The 21,251-nt window shown below is 46.5% G+C and overlaps 1 protein-coding gene across 1 annotated transcript in view; it reads left to right on the top strand.

The window, feature by feature from the left end:
* The window catches only part of AGXT2 (alanine--glyoxylate aminotransferase 2), a 988,366-nt gene that overhangs the window by 690,706 nt on the left and 276,409 nt on the right, over window positions 1-21,251 (top strand). Inside the window, exon 9 of the mRNA XM_069627115.1 lies at window positions 12,702-12,794. Within this exon, the coding sequence (XP_069483216.1) occupies window positions 12,702-12,794 (93 nt within the window). The remainder of the gene's footprint in view (window positions 1-12,701; window positions 12,795-21,251) is intronic.

The following is a 21,251-nucleotide window of genomic DNA, read 5'->3' as shown; positions in this document are numbered from 1 at the left end:
TACTCGGCTATCCAAAGGATATCTTTCCAAGTTTTTTCAGTTTGTTGCAGCATGCAGCGTAAATACTGTTCCAGAGTTTGATTGGTCCTCTCGGTTTGTCCGTCGGTCTGAGGGTGGTGACTGGTCGATAGTCTCACATCAATTTGAGCCGACCGACAGCAACTTCGCCAAAAATGAGAAATAAATTGACTACCTCGGTCCGAAATTAGAACCGAAGGAAAACCGTGCAGTCGGACGATGTTTTCGAGAAATTCTCGGGCCAGAGTTGCTGCTGTTGGCAAGCCTTTGAGCGGAATGAAATGCGCCATCTTGGAGAATAAGTCCACGATTACTAGAATCGTATTGTATCCGGAGCATGGAGGTAGATCGGTGATGAAGTCCATAGAAAGCGTATGCCAAGGGCGAGGTGGGATGTCAATAGGGCGTAAGAGGCCTGCTGGTCTTTCCTTTTGACTCTTGTTTTGGGCGCATACTCCACAGGACATTATAAAGTCTCTGATATCTTTTTTCCAAGACGGCCACCAGAAGTAGCGCTTGATCTTTTCTGAGGTCTTGGCTATACCAGGATGACCTTCCATTAAAGAGTCGTGATAACAAGAGATTACTTTTTTCTGTAAATCTGTGCTGGGTAGGTATAATCGTTCTTGGAAATACAATAAGTTGTCCTTTACTGCAAAGTCCTTTCCCTGCAGATGCCAATTCTGTATGTCTGCTGGAGTTACAAGTTGCCTGGCTTTATCCTTAACTTCCTCTATGGATTCTGTGGCGATTACACCCAGAATTCTTTGTTCGGGAATGATTGGTACAGGTTTAGGGTTGACCAAGTGTTCTTCCACTCCCATCCGAGAAAGGGCATCGGCTTTACCGTTCTTTGTACCAGGTCGATAGGTAATTATGAAGTCAAACTCGGCAAAGAATAATGCCCAACGGGGTTGTCTAGAGGATTGGGCTTTTGCGGTCTTCAAATATTGCAGGTTTCGGTGATCCGTAATCACAGTAACGGTGTGTCGGGCCCCCAGCAGATAATGCCGCCAAGCCTTAAAGGCAGACTTGATAGCCAGAAGTTCCTTGTCAGTAATCGTGTAATTGATTTCAGGAGGCGAGAATTTGCGGGACCAAAATGCCACGGGATGCAACTGATTGGTTACCGGGTCCTTTTGTGATAGAACTGCCCCCATGGCAAGGCTTGAAGCATCAGTTTCCACGATGTAGGGGAGTTCGGGGCGAGGGTGTTTTAAGATTGGTGCAGAGATAAATTTAGTCTTCAAATCCTGGAAAGCTTGTTCCGCCTCGGTAGACCATTCAAAACGTTTGTTTTTCTTTAACAAGGCAGTGATGGGCTGGACTATTCGAGAGAATTCGGGGATAAACCTGCGGTAAAAGTTAGCGAAGCCTAACATGCTTTGCACACCTTTTACGGAGGATGGTGATGGCCATTTGAGAACTGCATCGACCTTCTTTGAATCCATACGCACTCCGCCAGGTGATAATATGAATCCCAAGAATTCAACTTCAGTCACGTTGAAAACACATTTTTCCAACTTAGCAAAAAGTTTGTGTTGACTCAATCTTTCGAGGACCATTTTCACGTGTTTCCGATGTTCAGATTCCGATGAAGAATAAACGAGGATGTCGTCAATGTAAACAACAACACATACATCTATGAGCTCTCTGAGGACATCGTTCATAAAATATTGAAAGGCGGCCGGGGCATTGCAAAGTCCGAAGGGCATGACCTGATATTCAAATAGCCCATACTTGGTGCGGAAGGCCGTCTTCCATTCATCGCCCTCTTTTACTCGTACCAAGTGGTAAACTCCTCTAAGATCCAGCTTTGTATATATGCATGCTTTTCTGACTTGGTCCAGGAGTTCAGGGATCAAAGGTAACGGATATCTATTCTTAACGGTGATCTGGTTCAGGGAGCGATAATCGATACAAGTTCTAAGGTCTCCTTCCTTTTTTGGAACGAAGAACAAAGCTGAAGAAGCAGGGGACTTGGAAGGACGAATAAACCCATTTGCCAGGTATTGATCCAGGTATTGTCGAAGGTGAAGGTTCTCAGGCTCGGTGAGGGCATAAATTCTACTACAAGGAGGAGTAGATCCAGGTATCAGGTCTATCTGGCAGTCATAAGACCTATGAGGAGGTAGAGAGTTAGCCTGATCCTTCCGGAAAACATCTTGGTATTCTAGGTATTCGGGAGGTAACTGGGGAGTCTCTGAAGAAATTGCGGCCAGTGCAACACCAGGTGGAGGGTGACAAGTAGAGACACATTCTGGAAACTGGACCGTTCTTGCTCGCCAATCGATCAGAGGATTGTGTTTCTCTAACCAAGGTATTCCTAGAATAATCTGAAACTGAGGGGCCTTGATCACATCGAACACGATCTTCTCATGGTGTCCATCTTGACTTACTAGCGTCACCTCTTGAGTGGTATGCGTTACTGGCCCGGAGGCTATCTCCGTACCATCCACCGTAGTAATGACGTCCTTTACAGCCTTGGGACAAAGAGTTAGATTCATCCTCAAAACCATTTCATGATCCACATAATTGCCGATGGCACCGCTGTCGACGTAAGCTTCAATTGCATGTAATCGATCCGGATTATCAGGGCTAATGAGGACCATAGGTATCACGAAATGCGAGGTCACGGAACTGGTTTTCACGCTCGGCAAGAGGACCTCTATTCTTGTCGGGCGAGGTCGTTTCCCTGCTCAGAGTTTGTAACTTTGGTAACTGCAGCTCCTACTGCCTTCTTGGCAGGTTTCACCGGACAGTCACGAAGAAAGTGCCCTGAGTTTCCGCAATATAGGCATAATTGCAACTGTTTCCTCCTTTCCCGCTCCCTTTGTGTTAGAGGACCTTTCAGACCACCTATTTGCATGCGTTCCCCGGAGTCTACTCCTTTGGAAGGAGTTGGCGGTTTGGAAAATACTCGAGCATCAAACTTGGAACGATCGGCCTTCCTGTTCTGCAGCCTGTGATCTATTTGAACGACCAAGTCTATATAATCCGAACAGTCTTGTGGGGGATTCACTACTTGGGCTAAAACGTCTTTGAGCTCTCCACGTAGACCTCTATAAAACAGCGTAATCCTTTTCTCCTCAGGCCATTGAGTTTCCACTATTAGTCTATTGAAAGATGCAATATAAGCCAAAAGGTCTTGATTACCCTGTCGCAACGAAAGAAGCTCATTGTCCAAGGCCTGCCCCTGTGAATGTCTTGCGAACAGTTTTTCCATACTAAGCTGAAAGGCTTGAAAATCATGGAGAACCGGATCATCTTGATTAACTAGAGGGATCGACCAGTCTGCCGCATTGCCACTAAGGTACGAAAGTACAAAAGCTACTTTTGCTTGATCAGTTGGAAAGGCTGCTGGCCGGCATAAGAAGTGCAACCGGCACTGATTGATAAATACTGCAAACCTCTTTGGGTCACCAGAAAATCGTTCGGGCGGAGCCAGAGGTACATTCCCGGTTAGGTTGATCTGCACTGGATTCATAGAGGATGTTGAAGGAAGATTTGCCCCTGAGGCGGGTAACGGGGTCTGTCCGGCTTGTGACTGTAGCACTTGTCTAGCAAGATTGTCTGTTCTCTCCTTGGAAATAATTAGTTCCCTTCTTAGAGCATTCGTTTCCTGACGAGCTGCATGCACTTCTGCCCTTAGTTCCCCAAGTAAACGGGCTAGGGGGTCAGTATCCGAGGTTTCCATAGCGCCTGGGCGAGAGTTTTGCGGTAGGCTTTGCGTTCTGTAACGCTCACCTGATTCTCGCAGAGGCGCCGGTCTTGACTGGGCGACTACCGTATCTTCAAAGGTGATGTGTAGCACCCGGTTGGCTCTTTGGGCTGGACCTCTGTGCACTGTATGCCTGACGTGTAGAGTAAGATGTCTGCAGATAGAAAATATGGGGTTAATGAACTGGGGTTATTGGGGTGTCCCTATCTCTTTCCTCTTCTCCTCTCCTGTAGACCCCCAAAGGTTAACGCTCTCACCTTAGGTAAGTGAATGCCGAGCTCTCCATCTGCCTCGGGGCAGGGTGCTGTAACCAGTTTCTTCACTGGATAGGTAGCGCAGGCCTCTTGACTTCAGAGGACTGCTGTCCGTCGTTTACTGCACGAACGGTAAGTTTCGAGTCATTCAAATGTCTTTAAAGTCTTTAGTAATGATGTCTCTTGTTTTGCAGGGTTCCGGCGATGGCGGATGACGGGCTGAAGTGAGTTGAAGATGGAGCCCGTGTGATGAATAGAAGCGCCTGGAAGCACGTAAGTAAGCGCTTGTTGCCTGCTTCACTAGGCGCTCTAACTGTCTTTTTATTTTGCAGGTACGAGTTCGGAGCGGCTGCAGGGTGCCGGAATACCCACTGGATTAGATGTGGAAAGGAGTAATGGCACGTGAGTATTAAAGTTCCCCAATGTCTTTAAACGCACCTTGTTTTGTCTTTCAGATGCGGGATGCAGCGCCGAAGGCCTCCGGAGCGTGCAAAGAGTTGGTAAACTTTTGTCTTTCAGATGCCGGAATGCAGTGTGAAGACCTCCGGAGCGCACGAAGAGTAGGTAAGCCTTTGCCTTTCAGATTGCCGGAATGCTAACCTGTTCTTTCTTGTCTTTATAGGTGTTGCTGAAGACTGGATTCAGGATGGTAAGCCTTTGCCTTTCAGATGCCGGAATGCTAACCTGTTCTTTCTTGTCTTTATAGGTGTTGCTGAAGACTGGATTCAGGATGGTAAGCCTTTTTCCTTAGGCCCAGGACCAGATGCAGAAGACACGATGAGCGTTCTGCTGCAGAGGTTGCAGAATAACGCAAAGCAAGATTCATCCACCGGGTGTGGTTTAAATAGCCTCCTGTAGTGCTTAGGTGTCTCCTTCCACAGCCACGCCTAAGTAAGAAAAGAGTTCCTGGTAAGAAAAGAGTTCCTGCCTTCCAGAAGAGTTCCAGTGTTCTGAATCTTGGGAGTGGCTCCAGCCCCACCCAACAGGAAAAGTAGTTCCAAACAGAAGAGGATCAGAGGCTCAACTGGCAGGCAAGTAAGCAGCATGGTCTGCTGAAGGTAAGTCCACCCAAGCATTATGAGCCCGGCGCTTCCAGCGCTGGGACTGGGCATATTTATGAGCCTGGTGCCACTGGCGCCAGGACTGGGTCCAAAAGGTCCCAATTGGGACTGGTTGGCACTCGGAACCTGGGTTATGGATCTGCTTCCAAGGGAGTTGGGAAAACCCTGACCTTTTGGAAGCAGAGATCATGACAGCCACTAAGGTACGAAAGCACGAAAGCTACTTTAGCTTGATCAGTTGGAAAGGCTGCTGGCCGGCATAAGAAATGCAACCGACACTGATTGATAAATACTGCAAACCTCTTTGGGTCACCAGAAAATCGTTCGGGCGGAGCCAGAGGTACATTCCCAGGTAGGGTGATCTGTACTGGATTCATAGAGGATGTAGAAGGAAGATTTCCCCCAGATGCGGGTAACTTGTGACTGTAGCAATTGTCTAGCGAGATCATCTGTTCGCTCCTTGGAAATAATCAGTTCCCTTCTTAGAGCGTTCGTTTCCTGATGGGCTGCATGCACTTCTGCCCTTAGTTCCCCAAGTAACTGAGCTAGCTGGTCGGTATCCGAGGTTTCCATAGCGCCTGGAGGGAGTTTTGTGGTAGGCTTTGCGTTCTGTAACGCTCACCTGATTCCCGTAGAGGCGCCGGTCTTGACTGGGCGTATACCGTATCTGCAAAGGTGATGTGTAACACACGACTGGCTCTTTGGGCTGGACCTCTGTGCACTGTATGTCTGACTTGAAGGGTAAGATGTCTGCAGATAGAAAATATGGGATTAAGGAACTGGGTTATTGAATGTCTCTCTCTTCTTCCCTTTCTCTTCTCCTGTAGAACCCCAAAGGTTAACGCTCTCACCTTAGGTAAGTGAACGCCATGCTCTCCATCTGCCTCGGGGCAGGGTGCTGTAACCAGTTTCTCCACTGTATAAGGGGAGCAGGCCTCTTGACTTCAGAGGACTGCTGTCCGTCGTTTACTGCACGAACAGTAAGTTTCGAGTAATTCTAATGTCTTTAAAGTCTTTAGTAATGATGATTTCTTGTTTTGCAGGGTTCCGGCGATGGCGGATGACGGGCTGAAGTGAGTTGAAGATGGAGCCCGTGTGATGAATAGAAGCGCCTGGAAGCACGTAAGTAAGCGCTTGTTGCCTGCTTCACGATGCGCTCTAACTGTCTTTTTATTTTGCAGGTACAAGTTCGGAGCGGCTGCAGGGTGCCGGAATACCCACTGGGTCAGATGTGGAAAGGAGTAATGGCACGTGAGTATTAAAGTTCCCCAATGTCTTTAAACGCACCTTGTTTTGTCTTTCAGATGCGGGATGCAGCGCCGAAGGCCTCCGGAGCGTGCGAAGAGTTGGTAAGCTTTGTCTTTCAGATGCCGGAATGCAGCGCGAGGCGTTGGTGACAGCCGATGGACCAGGTAAGTGAAGAGCTGTCACTGAAGACCGTAATGCTAACCTGTTCTTTCTTGTCTTTATAGGTGTTGCTGAAGACTGGATTCAGGATGGTAAGCCTTTTTCCTTAGGCCCAGGATCAGATGCAGAAGACACGATGAGCGTTCTGCTGCAGAGGATGCAGAATAACGCAAAGCAAGATTCATCCATCGGGTGTGGTTTAAATAGCCTCCTGTAGTGCTTAGGTGTCTCCTTCCACAGCCACGCCTAGGTAAGAAAAGAGTTCCTGCTTTCCATAAGAGTTCCAGTGTTCTGAATCTAGGGAGTGGCTCCTGCCCCACCCAACAGGAAAAGTAGTTCCAAACAGAAGAGGATCAGAGGCTCAACTGGCAGGCAAGTAAGCAGCATGGTCTGCTGCAGGTAAGTCCACCCAAGCATTATGAGCCCGGCGCTTCCAGCGCTGGGACTGGGCATATTTATGAGCCTGGTGCCACTGGCGCCAGGACTGGGTCCAAAAGGTCCCGATTGGGACTGGTTGGCACTCGGAACCTGGGTTATGGATCTGCGTCCAAGGGAGTTGGGAAAACCCTGACCTTTTGGAAGCAGAGATCATGACAGTTGGGTATTAGAATTCAGGCCAGCTCGAAGGAACCCATGAAAGGGTTGCAAGTGGAAGATAAGTGAGCTAAGAGTTTCCTGAGGTGTTCTCACAGGAGCTGAGTAAACTAAGAGACTTTGAACACCACAGTAGGGTCAAGCATCAGGCCATACCAATTATATACAAGGTGTGATCTGTGCCTCATCACATGAAGGAAAAGCTGACGCAGGAACTGCATGTCATGCTTCAGAAAGGTATAATAGAAAGGATTGAAGGCTCAGAGTGGTTGTCGCCGGTGGTCTTGGTGACCAAGAGTAATGAAAACCTGAGGATGTCTGTGTACCTGAGGAATCTCAATAAAAATATATGGGTCGATAGACATCCTTTGCCTATTATTTTTGAAGTCCTAGAAACTCTGGGTGAAGCCAACATTTTTACTATTATAGACTTGTGAGCGGCATATCACCAAGTACTGTTGTCTCCTGATTGCCAACATGTTATGTCCTTCATAACTCCAGAGAGAGCATTTACATTTTGAAGAATGCTGTTTGGATTGACTTCAGCGGCTTACGTTTTCCAGTGTGTGATGGAGAAATTGATGGAGGGCGTTCCCAACAGAATCGTTTTTCAAGATGATGTACTGTTGTATGTGTCCACGAGAGAGAGACATGACACAGTATTGAGGGAGTTATTGGGAAGACTGAAGAATGCTGGTTTGATGGTTCAGAGAAGCAAGTACAGGATAGGGGTTGCAGAGGTAGAATATTTGCGACATTGTGTCTCTGCTAGGGGGATTAGTCCGAAATGTACTTTTGTGGAGGCAATAAGTGAGGCACCGAATGACAAAAAGCAGCTCAGATCATTTTGGGGGTTTTACCGAGTATTACCGTACATTTGTACATGATTTTGAGATTAAATCTACTTCTCCTAGGTCTCTCCTAAGAAAAGATATGAAGTTTGTTTGGTCGCAAGAGTGCAATAAGGCTTTAATGAAAATTAAATCGGACATTGTTAGTGCCCTGAAAATGTTGTCCTAAGGATCGTACCTGGTTTACAGTCAATGCTAGTGTTTTGGGTTGGGGTGATTTTGACTCAGTGTAACGAGGGGGCTGAGGAAAGAGTGGTAGCATTCACTTCCAGACCTGAGGGGGCACTATTCCAGTGAGTGTTCCATTGCAGCAATGGAGAAAGGTGACAGTGGATGTAATGGGGCCAATACAAGCGTTGGGGTGTGGCTACAGATGTGTGTTCATTTTGATTATCACTCCAATGGGCAGAGTGGAGATGTGTGAGGAGGGCAACCGCGTAAGAGATTAAACATTTCCTAGAGGATGTGTTTTATAGAGAAGGAATTCCTCACAATGGAGGGCAGTTCTGTTCGGAGGCCATGAGGACGTTTCTGGAAATATATGCAATCAAGCATAAACGTACTGTGCTGCATCATCCCAGGGTGAATGGATTGGTGGAGTGCATGAATAGGTTTATCAAGGGAGGCATTCAGCTGGCTGTCCGCTGTGGCCTGTTGTGGCAAGAAGTGCTACGCCTGATGATGTGGTCAGAAGCACAGAGTGGTCTTTTGGAGATTCTGTTTTGATTTTGAACCCCAGACTGGGACACAAGTGTCAGGAGAGTAAGTTCCTGGGACCAAAGAAGATTACTGCAGTTAGGGATGGAGTGGTGATAGTAGAGGGTGGTGAAGAATGGTCAATGGGAAGATTGGTACCCTATAGTGGGTTGCGCATTGAAAGGGTGGAGAGTGATGAACAGGTTGTAAAGGATGTTAGTATAAATGTGAGAACAAGCATGAGGTTCAAATGGCACCATCCTCTCAATCTGTTTCTGTTATTTTCTTTGTATACAGCAATCCACAAGTGACATATTGGTATTTTGTCCTAAACGTTGGTGGTATAGTTTTGTTCTGTTTTGTGTTTTGCATATTGTAATATTTAGATTCTGCACTGTTGTGTTAGTTACGAGTTCCAAGTTATAGGGTGTAACGCTCACCTGATTCTCGCAGAGGCGCCGGTCTTGACTGGGCGACTACCGTATCTTCAAAGGTGATGTGCAGCACCCGGTTGGCTCTTTGGGCTGGACCTCTGTGCCCTGTATGCCTGGCGTGCAGAGTAAGATGTTTGCAGATAGAAAATACGGGGTTAATGAACTGGGGTTATTGGGGTGTCCCTATCTCTTTCCTCTTCTCCTCTCCTGTAGACCCCCACAGGTTAACGCTCTCACCTTAGGTAAGTGAATGCCGAGCACTCCATCTGCCTCGGGGCAGGGTGCTGTAACCAGTTTCTTCACTGGATAGGTAGCGCAGGCCTCTTGACTCCAGAGGACTGCTGTCCGTCGTTTACTGCACGAACGGTAAGTTTCGAGTAACTCAAATGTCTTTAAAGTCTTTAATAATGATGTCTCTTGTTTTGCAGGGTTCCGGCGATGGCGGATGACGGGCTGAAGTGAGTTGAAGATGGAGCCCGTGTGATGAATAGAAGCGCCTGGAAGCACGTAAGTAAGCGCTTGTTGCCAGCTTCACGATGCGCTCTGTCTTTTTATTTTGCAGGTACAAGTTCGGAGCGGCTGCAGGGTGCCGGGATACCCACTGGGTTAGATGTGGAAAGGAGTAATGGCACGTGAGTATTAAAGTTCCCCAATGTCTTTAAACGCACCTTGTTTTGTCTTTCAGATGCGGGATGCAGCGCTGACGGCCTCCGGAGCGTGCGAAGAGTTGGTAAGCTTTTGTCTTTCAGATGCCGGAATGCAGTGTGAAGACCTCCGGAGCGCACGAAGAGTAGGTAAGCCTTTGCCTTTCAGATGCCGGAATGCTAACCTGTTCTTTCTTGTCTTTATAGGTGTTGCTGAAGACTGGATTCAGGATGGTAAGCCTTTTTCCTTAGGCCCAGGACCGGATGCAGAATACACGATGAGCGTTCTGCTGCAGAGGGTGCAGAATAACGCAAAGCAAGATTCATCCACCGGGTGTGGTTTAAATAGCCTCCTGTAGTGCTTAGGTGTCTCCTTCCACAGCCACGCCTAAGTAAGAAAAGAGTTCCTGGTAAGAAAAGAGTTCCTGCCTTCCAGAAGAGTTCCAGTGTTCTGAATCTAGGGAGTGGCTCCAGCCCCACCCAACAGGAAAAGTAGTTCCAAACAGAAGAGGATCAGAGGCTCAACTGGCAGGCAAGTAAGCAGCATGGTCTGCTGCAGGTAAGTCCACCCAAGCATTATGAGCCCGGCGCTTCCAGCGCTGGGACTGGGCATATTTATGAGCCTGGTGCCACTGGCGCCAGGACTGGGTCCAAAAGGTCCCAATTGGGACTGGTTGGCACTCGGAACCTGGGTTATGGATCTGCTTCCAAGGGAGATGGGAAAACCCTGACCTTTTGGAAGCAGAGATCATGACATAGGGTCCTAGTTCAGGACTGTTTAATTGGATGGTAGTTCATTGAAGGGAGGGGGATGTGTGGCAATTGGAGGGGCTTTGAAAGCTTGGGTGAAGCTTATTGATTCTTGATTTTGATTGGACACCTACTGTCCTCTCCTTCGCTAAAGGCCTAGAATCTCTCTGTGGATAGGCTACTGGAGGTATGAAGTTTTGATTAGGGCAAGTAGCAATCCACCCACTTGGATTTACATTTTGAGACATGTCAGTTTTTGCACTGGAAAATTCCTACATAGCAACGTTCTCTAATTTACAAATAAACCTAACAATGTATACATATTTACATTACTCTCATCGTGCCGCACTTGATAACATGACTCCCGTTTTGGCACGAGGTTACAGGTTTGAACTGTGATTTTTCATGATTTACACACAGATAATAAATGTCAGTGTCACCAAATTTTACAGGCAGTTGCATGATTCCCTAAGCTACTACCGCCCCAGTTTCTGCTTCATAAAATTTTCTGGGGAGGTAGAAGCACATGTTAGGCTGTCTCTTGTTTTCCAAAGGTCAAATTGTTATGGGAGTTGGTGCATCAGAAAGGCCTTGGGATAAACTTTCCAGTGATATTTAAATGATTTATGTGCACTGTATGATTCCTGAGAAAATCAATAAACTCTGATTCTGCATACACTCATATAGCCACCTCTTAATTATTGCAAGTTATATGCATATTTTTACTTCAAGTACATTAGGTTTCATTTCTCCACTGAACAAGAAATCTGGGCCTCTCTTCCTCTGTTGACTCTGTCCCGGTGTAAAACCATTATTCACTAGTGCGAAGTCAGAGGTCCACAGGAGTGCTCTTATCTTTCAGGCCATATGGTAAAAGGTAAGGTGGTCTTCACTCCCAACTCACTGAATTTCATAGGTTTAGTTGCATTTAATTGGTTCACCTTAAAATTGTCTCAACTGAAGATTTTTCATTGAATTTCAATGGTTTTACTATGCTATATATTACCCCACTTTTAATAGTAAATAGACAACAGCGTGGTCTATTAGGGTAAAAGACTGCCAATGTTTTCTCTTTTTGGTTTTTTATTTTATTCCTGCAAGATTTCTCCGAACATTTCCAACGATAAATGTCGCATGGGAACCACTGCACTGGAAATCCATTACTGCAGGAATGATTCTCACAGGAGCATAATGTGTTTTGATTCTTGCAGTAAGATGAAAACGCCTTTGAAATAGAATTTCTTTTCAGTCGCCCTTGTTACGCTACATAAGCACCATCACTCCTTTTTGGGCCTCTGCATTACACCCCTGAAATATATCTGCCTGCAGCCCCCCTCCTAATATTCCTTTCCCCTTGTTTAGTCCGTGACACACTTCCATTACCATGGTAATCTCACTCTTTACATATGGGAATTCCGCAAGATTCCCACGATCAGTCAAACATTATTTGACTGAGAAACACCTCTCAAGCCTTCTCCAAAGTTTCTCACCATTTGGTCCTCCTTCCCCCCTGCCCTGATGTGAAATCTCCATTTCTCTCTTCCAAATGTCTTGAGCACCTTTTTTTTCCATTGCTGCAGGTTTATTGCAGGAACGGCTTGCATCAAGTACAAGAAAAATTGCAGGTTTTCATTTCTGAAATGCCTCTGTTGCAATGCACCGAGGGAGATATATAAAATTTGTTTTGAGCCAACCCCTCCTCCTTCACATTTTATTAAAATAAACTACTGGGTAGATGTATACAAAAAGCACAAAAATAAATATCTTAACCACTCTGTGCTCAACATTTTTCTTATTTAGCTCAAATTCGTGCTGCAGTTTTCCCTCTGCACCTGTTCAAAGGATGGCCCTTTCTCTGTGGGAAAACGAATGGGGCTTAATAATGTTTGAAGTGGTGCACCAAATGTTCGTTTGGCGTGGCCTATTCGAGGCAACTTTTTGGGGACATTTCAGCCAGATCCGTTCAGCACATCAAAACGTATTAGAAATAGAATGTTCACAAAACCGTTCAGAGGTTTCACCTTAACTGTAGGAAAGCAAAGGGGTGGGGCGGGGGGGAGAGAGAGGGAGTTGTGGGGAGAGAGAGGGAGGGAGCGAGAGAGAGAGCGCGAGAGAGAAAACAATAACAAAACTAACATGTTTGTTTATTGACCCAATTTAAGATGGCAAGTAAAAGAAACATGTAATATAGTTGAAGAAGATGGATGTTGTGTTAAAACATGCACCCTCGTAACACTAAAGATTGCCTTAAATTTGAATTTTGTTTTTTAGGGTGTAGGTGGAGCTGTTCAATATCCCAAGGGGTTTTTAAAGGAAGCTTACCAGCTAATACGAGAAAGAGGTGGAGTCTGTATTGCAGATGAGGTGAGTAGTACAGTATTAGTATATATTATAGTTATCTTTCAACCTGTCTTCACAATAGCCCAATTTCGAGATGTGATCAATCCGTTCCCTCCTACAAACTCACAAGCGAGAAACAGGGTTTTCAATATTTTTGTGCACTGGTGAATAGCACCTCTATACTCAAATTAACATCTATGCGTATGTAGATGGGAAAGTCCATTCATATTTCACTTGGGTGTATTTGCAAAAAGTCTTGCGTGTTGCTTCCCGGAGAATGGTTTAAACATCAACATTAAAATATGAATCGAGCTATGGTGAAGCTCACTCCTTTAGCTCCAACACAATCCCCACATCATTGAATAGCCTAGACCAAGGGAACTGTAATGTTATCAGATCTTCAGCTCTCCCCTCCAGATAAACCCATTCCCAGTCCCATAGAACCAGCGCAACACTCAGGACCCGGGTACTTCCAACTTGTACCCATCAACAGGCTTCCTGATTCCCCGGACGCAGCTCATGCCTACATTCAGTCAGCTTTGCTGAAAGACTTTCCGGATGCTATGCTCGCAGAGCGTGTTGATTTGACCTGTGTTCACATGACTGTGAAGGCCCAGCTGGAAAGGCTTTTCCCGAGCTGCGCTCGCAGAGCATGCTTCTTCACAACTTTGCTCTGCTGACTCAGAATTTCCTTTTCTCCTCGAACCTGCAGGGGTCCCATCTGAGGTAAGCCTCTTGGCAAGCATTCACCACTGGCCCCTTTATTCGTTTTCCACAATATGCTCTGAATGTTGGCCAGAAAGCAAGGAATGCATTTTGGAGGGGGCATTTTCTCTTCTAATACAGCCGCTACCTGAAAAATGAAAAATGCATATGTGCTGAAGTCCATGTTTTCTGGCGTGCTTTAACCACATGTGCTCCCGACTGAGATGGTCTTTTTCATTCCATTGCCACAACACTGCAACAGCCATCAACCCTCTCCAAGATGGCGTCTTTAATCTTCATGCTTTTTCTGGTGCCTATCCCTGCCCCGACCATTGGCTATTCACCTATTCATCTTTCCATTGGTAGGGCTGGGAGGTGGGAGGCGGCCCTTGTTTCAAAGGCCCATTTCTAAGGCCCCTGTCTGCTCCTTGTCTGCTACCAGGACGTATTTTCATACTACTACTACAACCTGGCCCTCCCTGGGGATGCTAGCTCACTCAGCAATGAAACTGGACTACCACAACTCTATTACTTCCCTCCTCATGGGTTAGTTCCCTCCCTCTGTTTACCCTTTCTCCTCCCCCTCATGGTCCTTTTACCATTTACAGTCAATCTGGGTGTATTATTGAAAAGTCAAATTTGGGTGTGTTTGTAAAAGTCAAATTTGGGTGAGTTGTGAAAAGTCAAATTTGGGTGTGTTTGTAAAAGTCAAATTTGGGTGAGCTGTGAAAAGACCAATTTGGGTATGTTTGTAAAAGTCAAATTTGGGTGTGTTCTGCATTTAACTTTGGCCCTAAATTGTTACCTGCTAGCCCAGTGACAGTTCCCTACCGCTGTACTTGCAAATTATCCTACTGCCTCCTCCCTCTACCTGCATATGGCGTTATCTATTTCTCCTATCTACTCCAACTGCTTCTCTATCAACTATCCTTCCCTTCTCACTAAGCCTGGCAAGAAGAAATTTAAAAAGGATATCCTGGCCTCCAACCCAGGTCTCCCAATTGCTGACACCTATTCCAGTGCCTCTGCCAGACACACCCTCACTGACATCATTTTTGTTGTTCCTTCTCCAGATCTCTGGACCCCTCATATGATCTCTGTGCTCTGTCCTGTCTCCTCCTCTCCCTTTAATGGTGGCACCCGCTGGGATGTCCTCATGGATTCCTTTGACTCCTCCAGAGTCATCATTAATGTCTACCTAAATGGCACTATCATGGTGCAAGGCCCTCAGGCCAATCTCCTTCTCTTTGATAGGTGGTTCCCACACCTCATTAACTTTCTCACCTCTCCAGCTCTCCCCTACTCTCCTCCTTTGGCTACCCTGCCCTCTTTTTCTTCTTCCTCTGTCCTAACTCAAGTTCCCTCCACACCTCTGCAGGGTGTACCTCTGATCTGTACCCCTCCCCAGAAGGTCTTTAAGGCTGGCAACCTTCTTCATCGTGCCACTCTCAACTCGCGCTCTGCTGTCAAACACTCCTCTGACATCTGCCACCTCCTTGAAGAACTTGACCATGATGTCCTCGGTTTTACCAAGACATGGTTCACAGCCAGCTCTGTCACATGCTTTGATACTCTCCTTCCTGACGGCTACAAGATCCTCTCCACCCCCAGATCCACCCGGACCAGAGGTGGTGTAGCTCTGATCTTCCCTGAGTGGATTCCTGCCTCTATCGTCCCTACTCAGATTTACTCCGCTTTCGAATGCCTTATCTGCAGGCTATCTCTTTCTCGTAGCCACTCTCTTACTGTGGCCACTCCCTACCATCCTCCTGGTCAAATCACCTCTTTCCTCTCGGAGTGGGCTGACCTCTCCTCCTCCCTCCTGGCCTCAACCACTCAACTCCTCCTCCTTGGTGACCTCAACATCCATCTTGATTCTCCCTGTTCTCCCTGTTCCTCATCTGTGCTCTTTCGTGATTTATGCAATTCACTTTCCTTCTCTATCCTTCCCACTGGCCCGACTCACTCTGCTGGTAACACACTTGATGTCTTGATCTCCTCTGGCCTCCCTCTCTTTATTCCCCTCACCACTCCTCTCTCCTGGAGTGATCACTGCCTCCTCTCCTTTCATCTCTCCATCTCCTCCCCTCAAGCCAAGCCTACTTCAAGACTGCCACCCACCTTCTCGGACATCCGGCCATGAAGCGTGTGGCAGTCGAGGCTTTTGCCGCCACCTTCTCCACCCCCCTCCAACCCAGGCTGACTCACACCCTGACACAGCCGTGGCCCTGCTTTACTCCTCTATTTCTGCTACTCTTGATGCTCTTGCCCCTGTCATGAGGATCCGCTTGAAGTCCAAACCCAAGTGCAATTCCTGGTATGACCCTGACCTTGCTACACTTAAACGTAAGTGTAGGGTGGCAGAGAGGAAATGGAGGGCTTCTTGTTCATCCTCTGACAAACTGGCCTGTCGCCTGCTCCAAAGGCAATACCGACTCTCTGTCCCCACCAAGAAGAGAGTCCACATTCAAGCCTGTGTCTCTGCGGCATCTAACAATTTGGCAGAACTCTTTAAAATCTGTAAGGAGCTGGACAATCCTGATGCAGTCTCCACCCCACCTCTTGCCTCCCATGCCCTTTGCAATGCTCTTGCCTCTCACTTTATCTCTAAAACCCAGGACATCTTGTCCACCCTCTCCTCCACCCCCTCTCATCTCCCCCCTCCTTCTCTGCCTGCTGACCCTCCTTCAGCTAACCACCCCACCCATTTTCTCCTCCGTTCCTCCTTTCTCCCCTGATGAGGTAGCTAGACAAGTCTGATCTATGAAAACCTCATCAAAACAGGTCCATCCCTGTTCCTCTAAAACCACAAAGGACCACATTGATGCCCTTGCTCCGGCCCATGCCGATTTCTGCAACCTCTCAGTTGCCGTTGGATCTTTCTCCTCCCCTCTGAAGCACTCCCTTGTTCATCCTATCCGTAAGAAACCTACAGCAGATCCTTTTTGTCCGGCTAACTATTGCCCAATTTCCATTACTCCCTTTTTGGGTAAACTCCTTGAAAATCTGGCCATCTCTCAGCTTTACCTTCATTCTGACTCTGTTGGTTCTCTCCACGATCACCAATCTGGGTTCAGAGTGGCTAGAAGCACGGAAACTGCTCTCCTGAACATCCATGAAGATCTGCTCTCCAACCTTGACTCCAAACTCCCTTTGTCCTTATCCTACTTGATCTCTCCTCTGCTTTCGACACGTCAACCATACCACCCTGCTCAACCGTCTCCGTGACAACCTGGGCATCACTGATCAGGCTCTGGCCTGCTGACCTCTTTCTTCTCTGATCGACCCTCCCAGGTTCAACTTGGGTCTTTCCTATCTTCTATCTCCCTTCCTACTTGTGGTGTTCCCCAGGGGTCTAACCTCTCACCCTGGCTTTTCAACCAATACCTGGCAACTCTCACATACTGCATTTCCTTGTTCTGCTCTAATTTCCAATGCTATGCTGATGACACTCAACTCATTTTCAGGCTTCCTTCAGCTACCTCCTCCCCTTCCCTCATCTCTGATTGCCTAATCGCCATTCAAAATTGGTGTGCCGCCAACGACCTCTGTCTAAATGCCAACAAGACCGAGATCCTCCTCATTGGTACACCTATACCATCCTTTCCCCTCACTCTCTGGCTGGCCTCCCTTGGCCCACCTCTACCCCTACTTGCAAGTCCAAGAACCTTGGTGTCATCTTTGACTCCACACTCTCCTCCCCTGCACACATCTCTAACATCTCTAAAAAATCAAACTTCTTACTACACCTCCTCAGAGTTATTCTGCTTTTCCTCTCTTTCTCTCAGAAGCTTATTGTCTCCCAAGCTCTGATTCTCTCAAGGATGGACTACTGTGACAAACTCTTTCTAAATCTTCCTGCCTCCACTCTCCACCCTCTTCAACTAATCCAGAGCAGGACCGCAAGACTTGTCCTTGGCTTCAAGCCCTGGGATCGTATCGCTCCAGCTCTTAATTCCCTTCATTGGCTCCCAGTGGATGCAAGGATTAAATTTAAAACCCTCTGCATTGTCCACAAGGCTTTCTGGGGCCAGGGTCCAAATTACCTTCAACTATCCCTCCATAAATACCTCCCCTCTTGAGCCCTTCGCTCCTCTACCTCCTCTACCTAACTCCCTCAGGGTCAGTTGTTTTTCAAAGAAACGCGCTGGGGGTAGATCTCTTTCTTTGGCTGGGGCCTCCCTTTGGAACAGCCTCCCTGCCACCTTGAAACTTGAGGAGAACCACCTCCGGTTCCGGAAGCACCTCAAGACCTTCCTCTTCACTTCTGCCCTTTCCACTCTTCTCCCCTGCTGATGTGTTTTCTCTCTCAACACCGTTCACCTGGCCACCACCTGTCCTTCGGGCACAGGTACCTGCTTACCCTACCACCCTCCTGCACTGCCTCCTGGCCACCCCCTGCACTGGGGTCTGTATCTATATCCATACAGTGCCCCACCTACTTCTCTTCTGCACTTATCAGATACACCCTATCTGTCTAATCTTCTAACCTAGCACTTGCCACTTGTTGGCTGCACTACCACCTTTAATTATTTATTTTTATTTATTTATTCTGTTCTCCTGTTCCACACTTTCCTCTTTCCCTTCCATGCACTTTACCCCTTTTCCCCTTCCATGCACTTGCGCGTTATCAATGTCACTGGGCCTAGTAAGATCGTTTATTTTGTTCTCCCCTATTCCCCTCCCTTTGCCTGGTCGCGCTCTGAAACACTTGCACGATATAAATAAAATATAATTTCATTATCATTTCATTTCATCAACACCAAAGGTTTTGCATCTGCTTCTCACTCTATCCCCCTAACAGCCCCACTCCCTCTTTTCTTAAACGTCTACATGGAATGAGGCTTCCAAAATGGCAGACAGGCTCTTTACAAGACCACTTTACATAAACACAGATAAATCTAAGATTACTATTTTCTCCGAGAGACACTGAGAGAATGATATGATAGGTTATTTATAACGCCAGAGGTTTTTAAGCGTGGACCCAGGGATCGAACCTGTGAGGCTCTGTCTCATCATGCTTCCAAGGCCAGCACGTAGCTGCTGAGCTATCCTCCCGAGACTACGAATCGATGTATATAGTGTCTGGATAAAAAGAAATTAGCAGGGCTTGAATATTTACGTCATCTAGGTATCTGGATCGACTCCACATTGTTATGGAAAGCCCAAAACATGGTATTAGAATCTAGGTAAAGAGAATCGTCCCTCTTTTATGTCCATTTACCAATTCTGTCCAGACGGTTTCTTTGAAACCTTTGATATTTACAATATTTAAATTGTCCCAATAACTCTTTATGGATTAGATGTTGGGAGCAAAAAGTGTAGCACATTTGCAGTATGGTTGGAAAGTAGGCCACGGGGACAGATTGTAGAATTGGAGCCAGTCAACCTCTATGACAGTCCCGAAATTAGAAGTGCTTGTTACATCGATTAGTGTTGAAATTATGGCTTGGAGAGTTTTGAGATCTCATTCGAGAATCAAGGCATAGACATATTCTCTAGTGGGAATCAGAAGTTCAGAATTTGCTGTGTCTCACACCAAGTATATTCAAGCCTATCCTTAGCCATGGTGAAATATGATGCAGAATATTTAAATTCTTAGTTCACTTAAAACCTACTTAGCCTCTGCTGCCAGCGAGGTTGAAACGTCAGCTGGGCATTGCTAGTGATAACAAGACTATATGTAATCTACCCACCTTTCGTTCCCTAGTAGGATTTCTTGGTATTTTAGATGCTAGCTTTGATCAACGAATGGAAAAAATATAGGTGTACCTACGTTGCTGTTATTTTACAATGTATGACTATAAGAGATGTTAAATCAACATGTTTATATTTAAAATATGTGCATGTGTGTTTATATTTATTATGGGTGTTTGAGATGTATGGACCATTAAATGGACAATATGCAATTTTTTATGGTTTACAATAACCTGTTATCCAACATTGATGAAATGACATTAAACAATGCACAGCAGTGGTTTGCCATAAAAACGGATGCACTTTATAGTGCAGTGCTCACACTTCCACCGTGCAACGTTTTCAAAGAGAAGAGTGTGGTTTCCCACAGAGCTGCCAACTGTTACAGTTTGCAGTACAGTGACCAATAGCACCGGATACAATCACTCACATTGAAATCCTGGTATAACAGAATGGGCCGCAGTCAAGACCCCATTTCGAATTCTGAATTGGAGAGTGCAGGCGAAACTGAGATAATTGAAACTGAATCCCATTTACACTTGCACAAACTCATAACTTGATGGCATGCACACAGGCAAACAAGTACCTGACAAACAACGAGTAACAACCTTTACCAGAATAACTACATGTACCACCTCTAGCCCCATTATGGAGGGATGGGAGTTTAGGAGGATGCCAAGGATGTTCCAGGGCTGTACATGGTGCTGCAGCCATAGACATCCCTTCCAAAGTAAGACTCCCGATAAGCATTGCAAATCCTTTCGGTGCAGCGCAGGTGGTATTTCCTCATGACAAGCAATTGGGCCGCACACACCACTGTTGGGACCTGCATGTCTAGTCCAGAAGTTGCCTATACAGCTTCTATCTCTGTAGCTCTAATCGCTCAGTGCATTTTCCTTCTGAAAAAATGTTATGCAAAAGAAACGTGTTCAAGAAATGATATGCCAGGATATTCAAGGCGTTGGCTTTCCTTCCCCACGTTTTCAGCACGGGACAAGGCGGGACACTCGAGCTCAGCACACTCTGTGTCTTCTCTAGCATGAAGATGCAGTTCAAAACCTCACCATCAGGGCCATCTGTGCCAAAGTCTCTTTGCCATTCAAAGTTTCTTATTTCAGAGGGCCTGATGCAACACGACAAACATTAAAGTTCCCTTCTTCTTAGGATTTCACATATACAACTTCTCATGTGATTTACTGTTCACCCCGGGTCCCTCTCCGCCGGGCTCAGACCCACTTTAACACAAAACCTTCAATTGATCTCCCTCTGCCAGGCTCGGACCAAATTTATCTACTTTTCCAGACTTTCTTTACTTCATCAAAATCAAAGACTTTTGAATGTGTGCAGGATTTTGCAAGCTTCGTCGAAGGACCACTTCGATTCACAATTACTCACTCGCTTCTTGATATAACCCTTTTCTCACTTTCACTTTTGCCACTTCTCAGCTGGATACCTTACAGAGATATTCGATTGAGCACCCACGCGGTGACGGACCACTCTGTCAAAGGTATTGTATCTTGCTTTCAAAGTTCAATCACTCATCAGCAGTTAGTTTGCAAACTTGGCTTTAACACAGACAGGTCTTGTATCTGTCTCCCCAACTCATCAGCTGTGCTGATTTCACTGAAGCTGCTTTGTTCTTGGAGCCATGGACAGTACCGTGGTGGCTGCTGCTTCTCCTCGCCTTTATTATTGACGCAGGAGGGCCCCCTGTATCTCTGACACGCAATGCATGATTCTTCAGCCTGGTTTCCTGGTCTTACACATTCTATTCTCGAAGTTTCTAGAAAGTAACGGTTCCTTGTCGAAAAGGTCAAGGGAATTTCCCTCCTTGCGATCCCCTTCTGTTTTGCCGTCTTTCTTATCTCGTTCAGCTGCCATCTCGAAAATGCTGTTTCCTGTTGTGCTTTGCCTTGCTCAAAGTGTGCTCTCATGCTCGGCCTTTTATCAGTGTGGGGAAGCTTAATGGAAGTCAGGTGTGGGTGACGGTCAGTAATTGCCTCACCTCGTCTGACCATTGTATTGGGGCACGTCAGGTATGCTGCTCAGGTGTTAGTCTGTTTTCTCCCATAGCAGGCT

The sequence above is a fragment of the Ambystoma mexicanum genome, chromosome 6p (assembly GCF_040938575.1).
Source record: "Ambystoma mexicanum isolate Mex_15411 chromosome 6p, UKY_AmexF1_1, whole genome shotgun sequence".
Classification (NCBI taxonomy): Eukaryota; Metazoa; Chordata; class Amphibia; order Caudata; family Ambystomatidae; genus Ambystoma; species Ambystoma mexicanum.
This window is presented reverse-complemented; position numbering and strand designations above follow the sequence as displayed.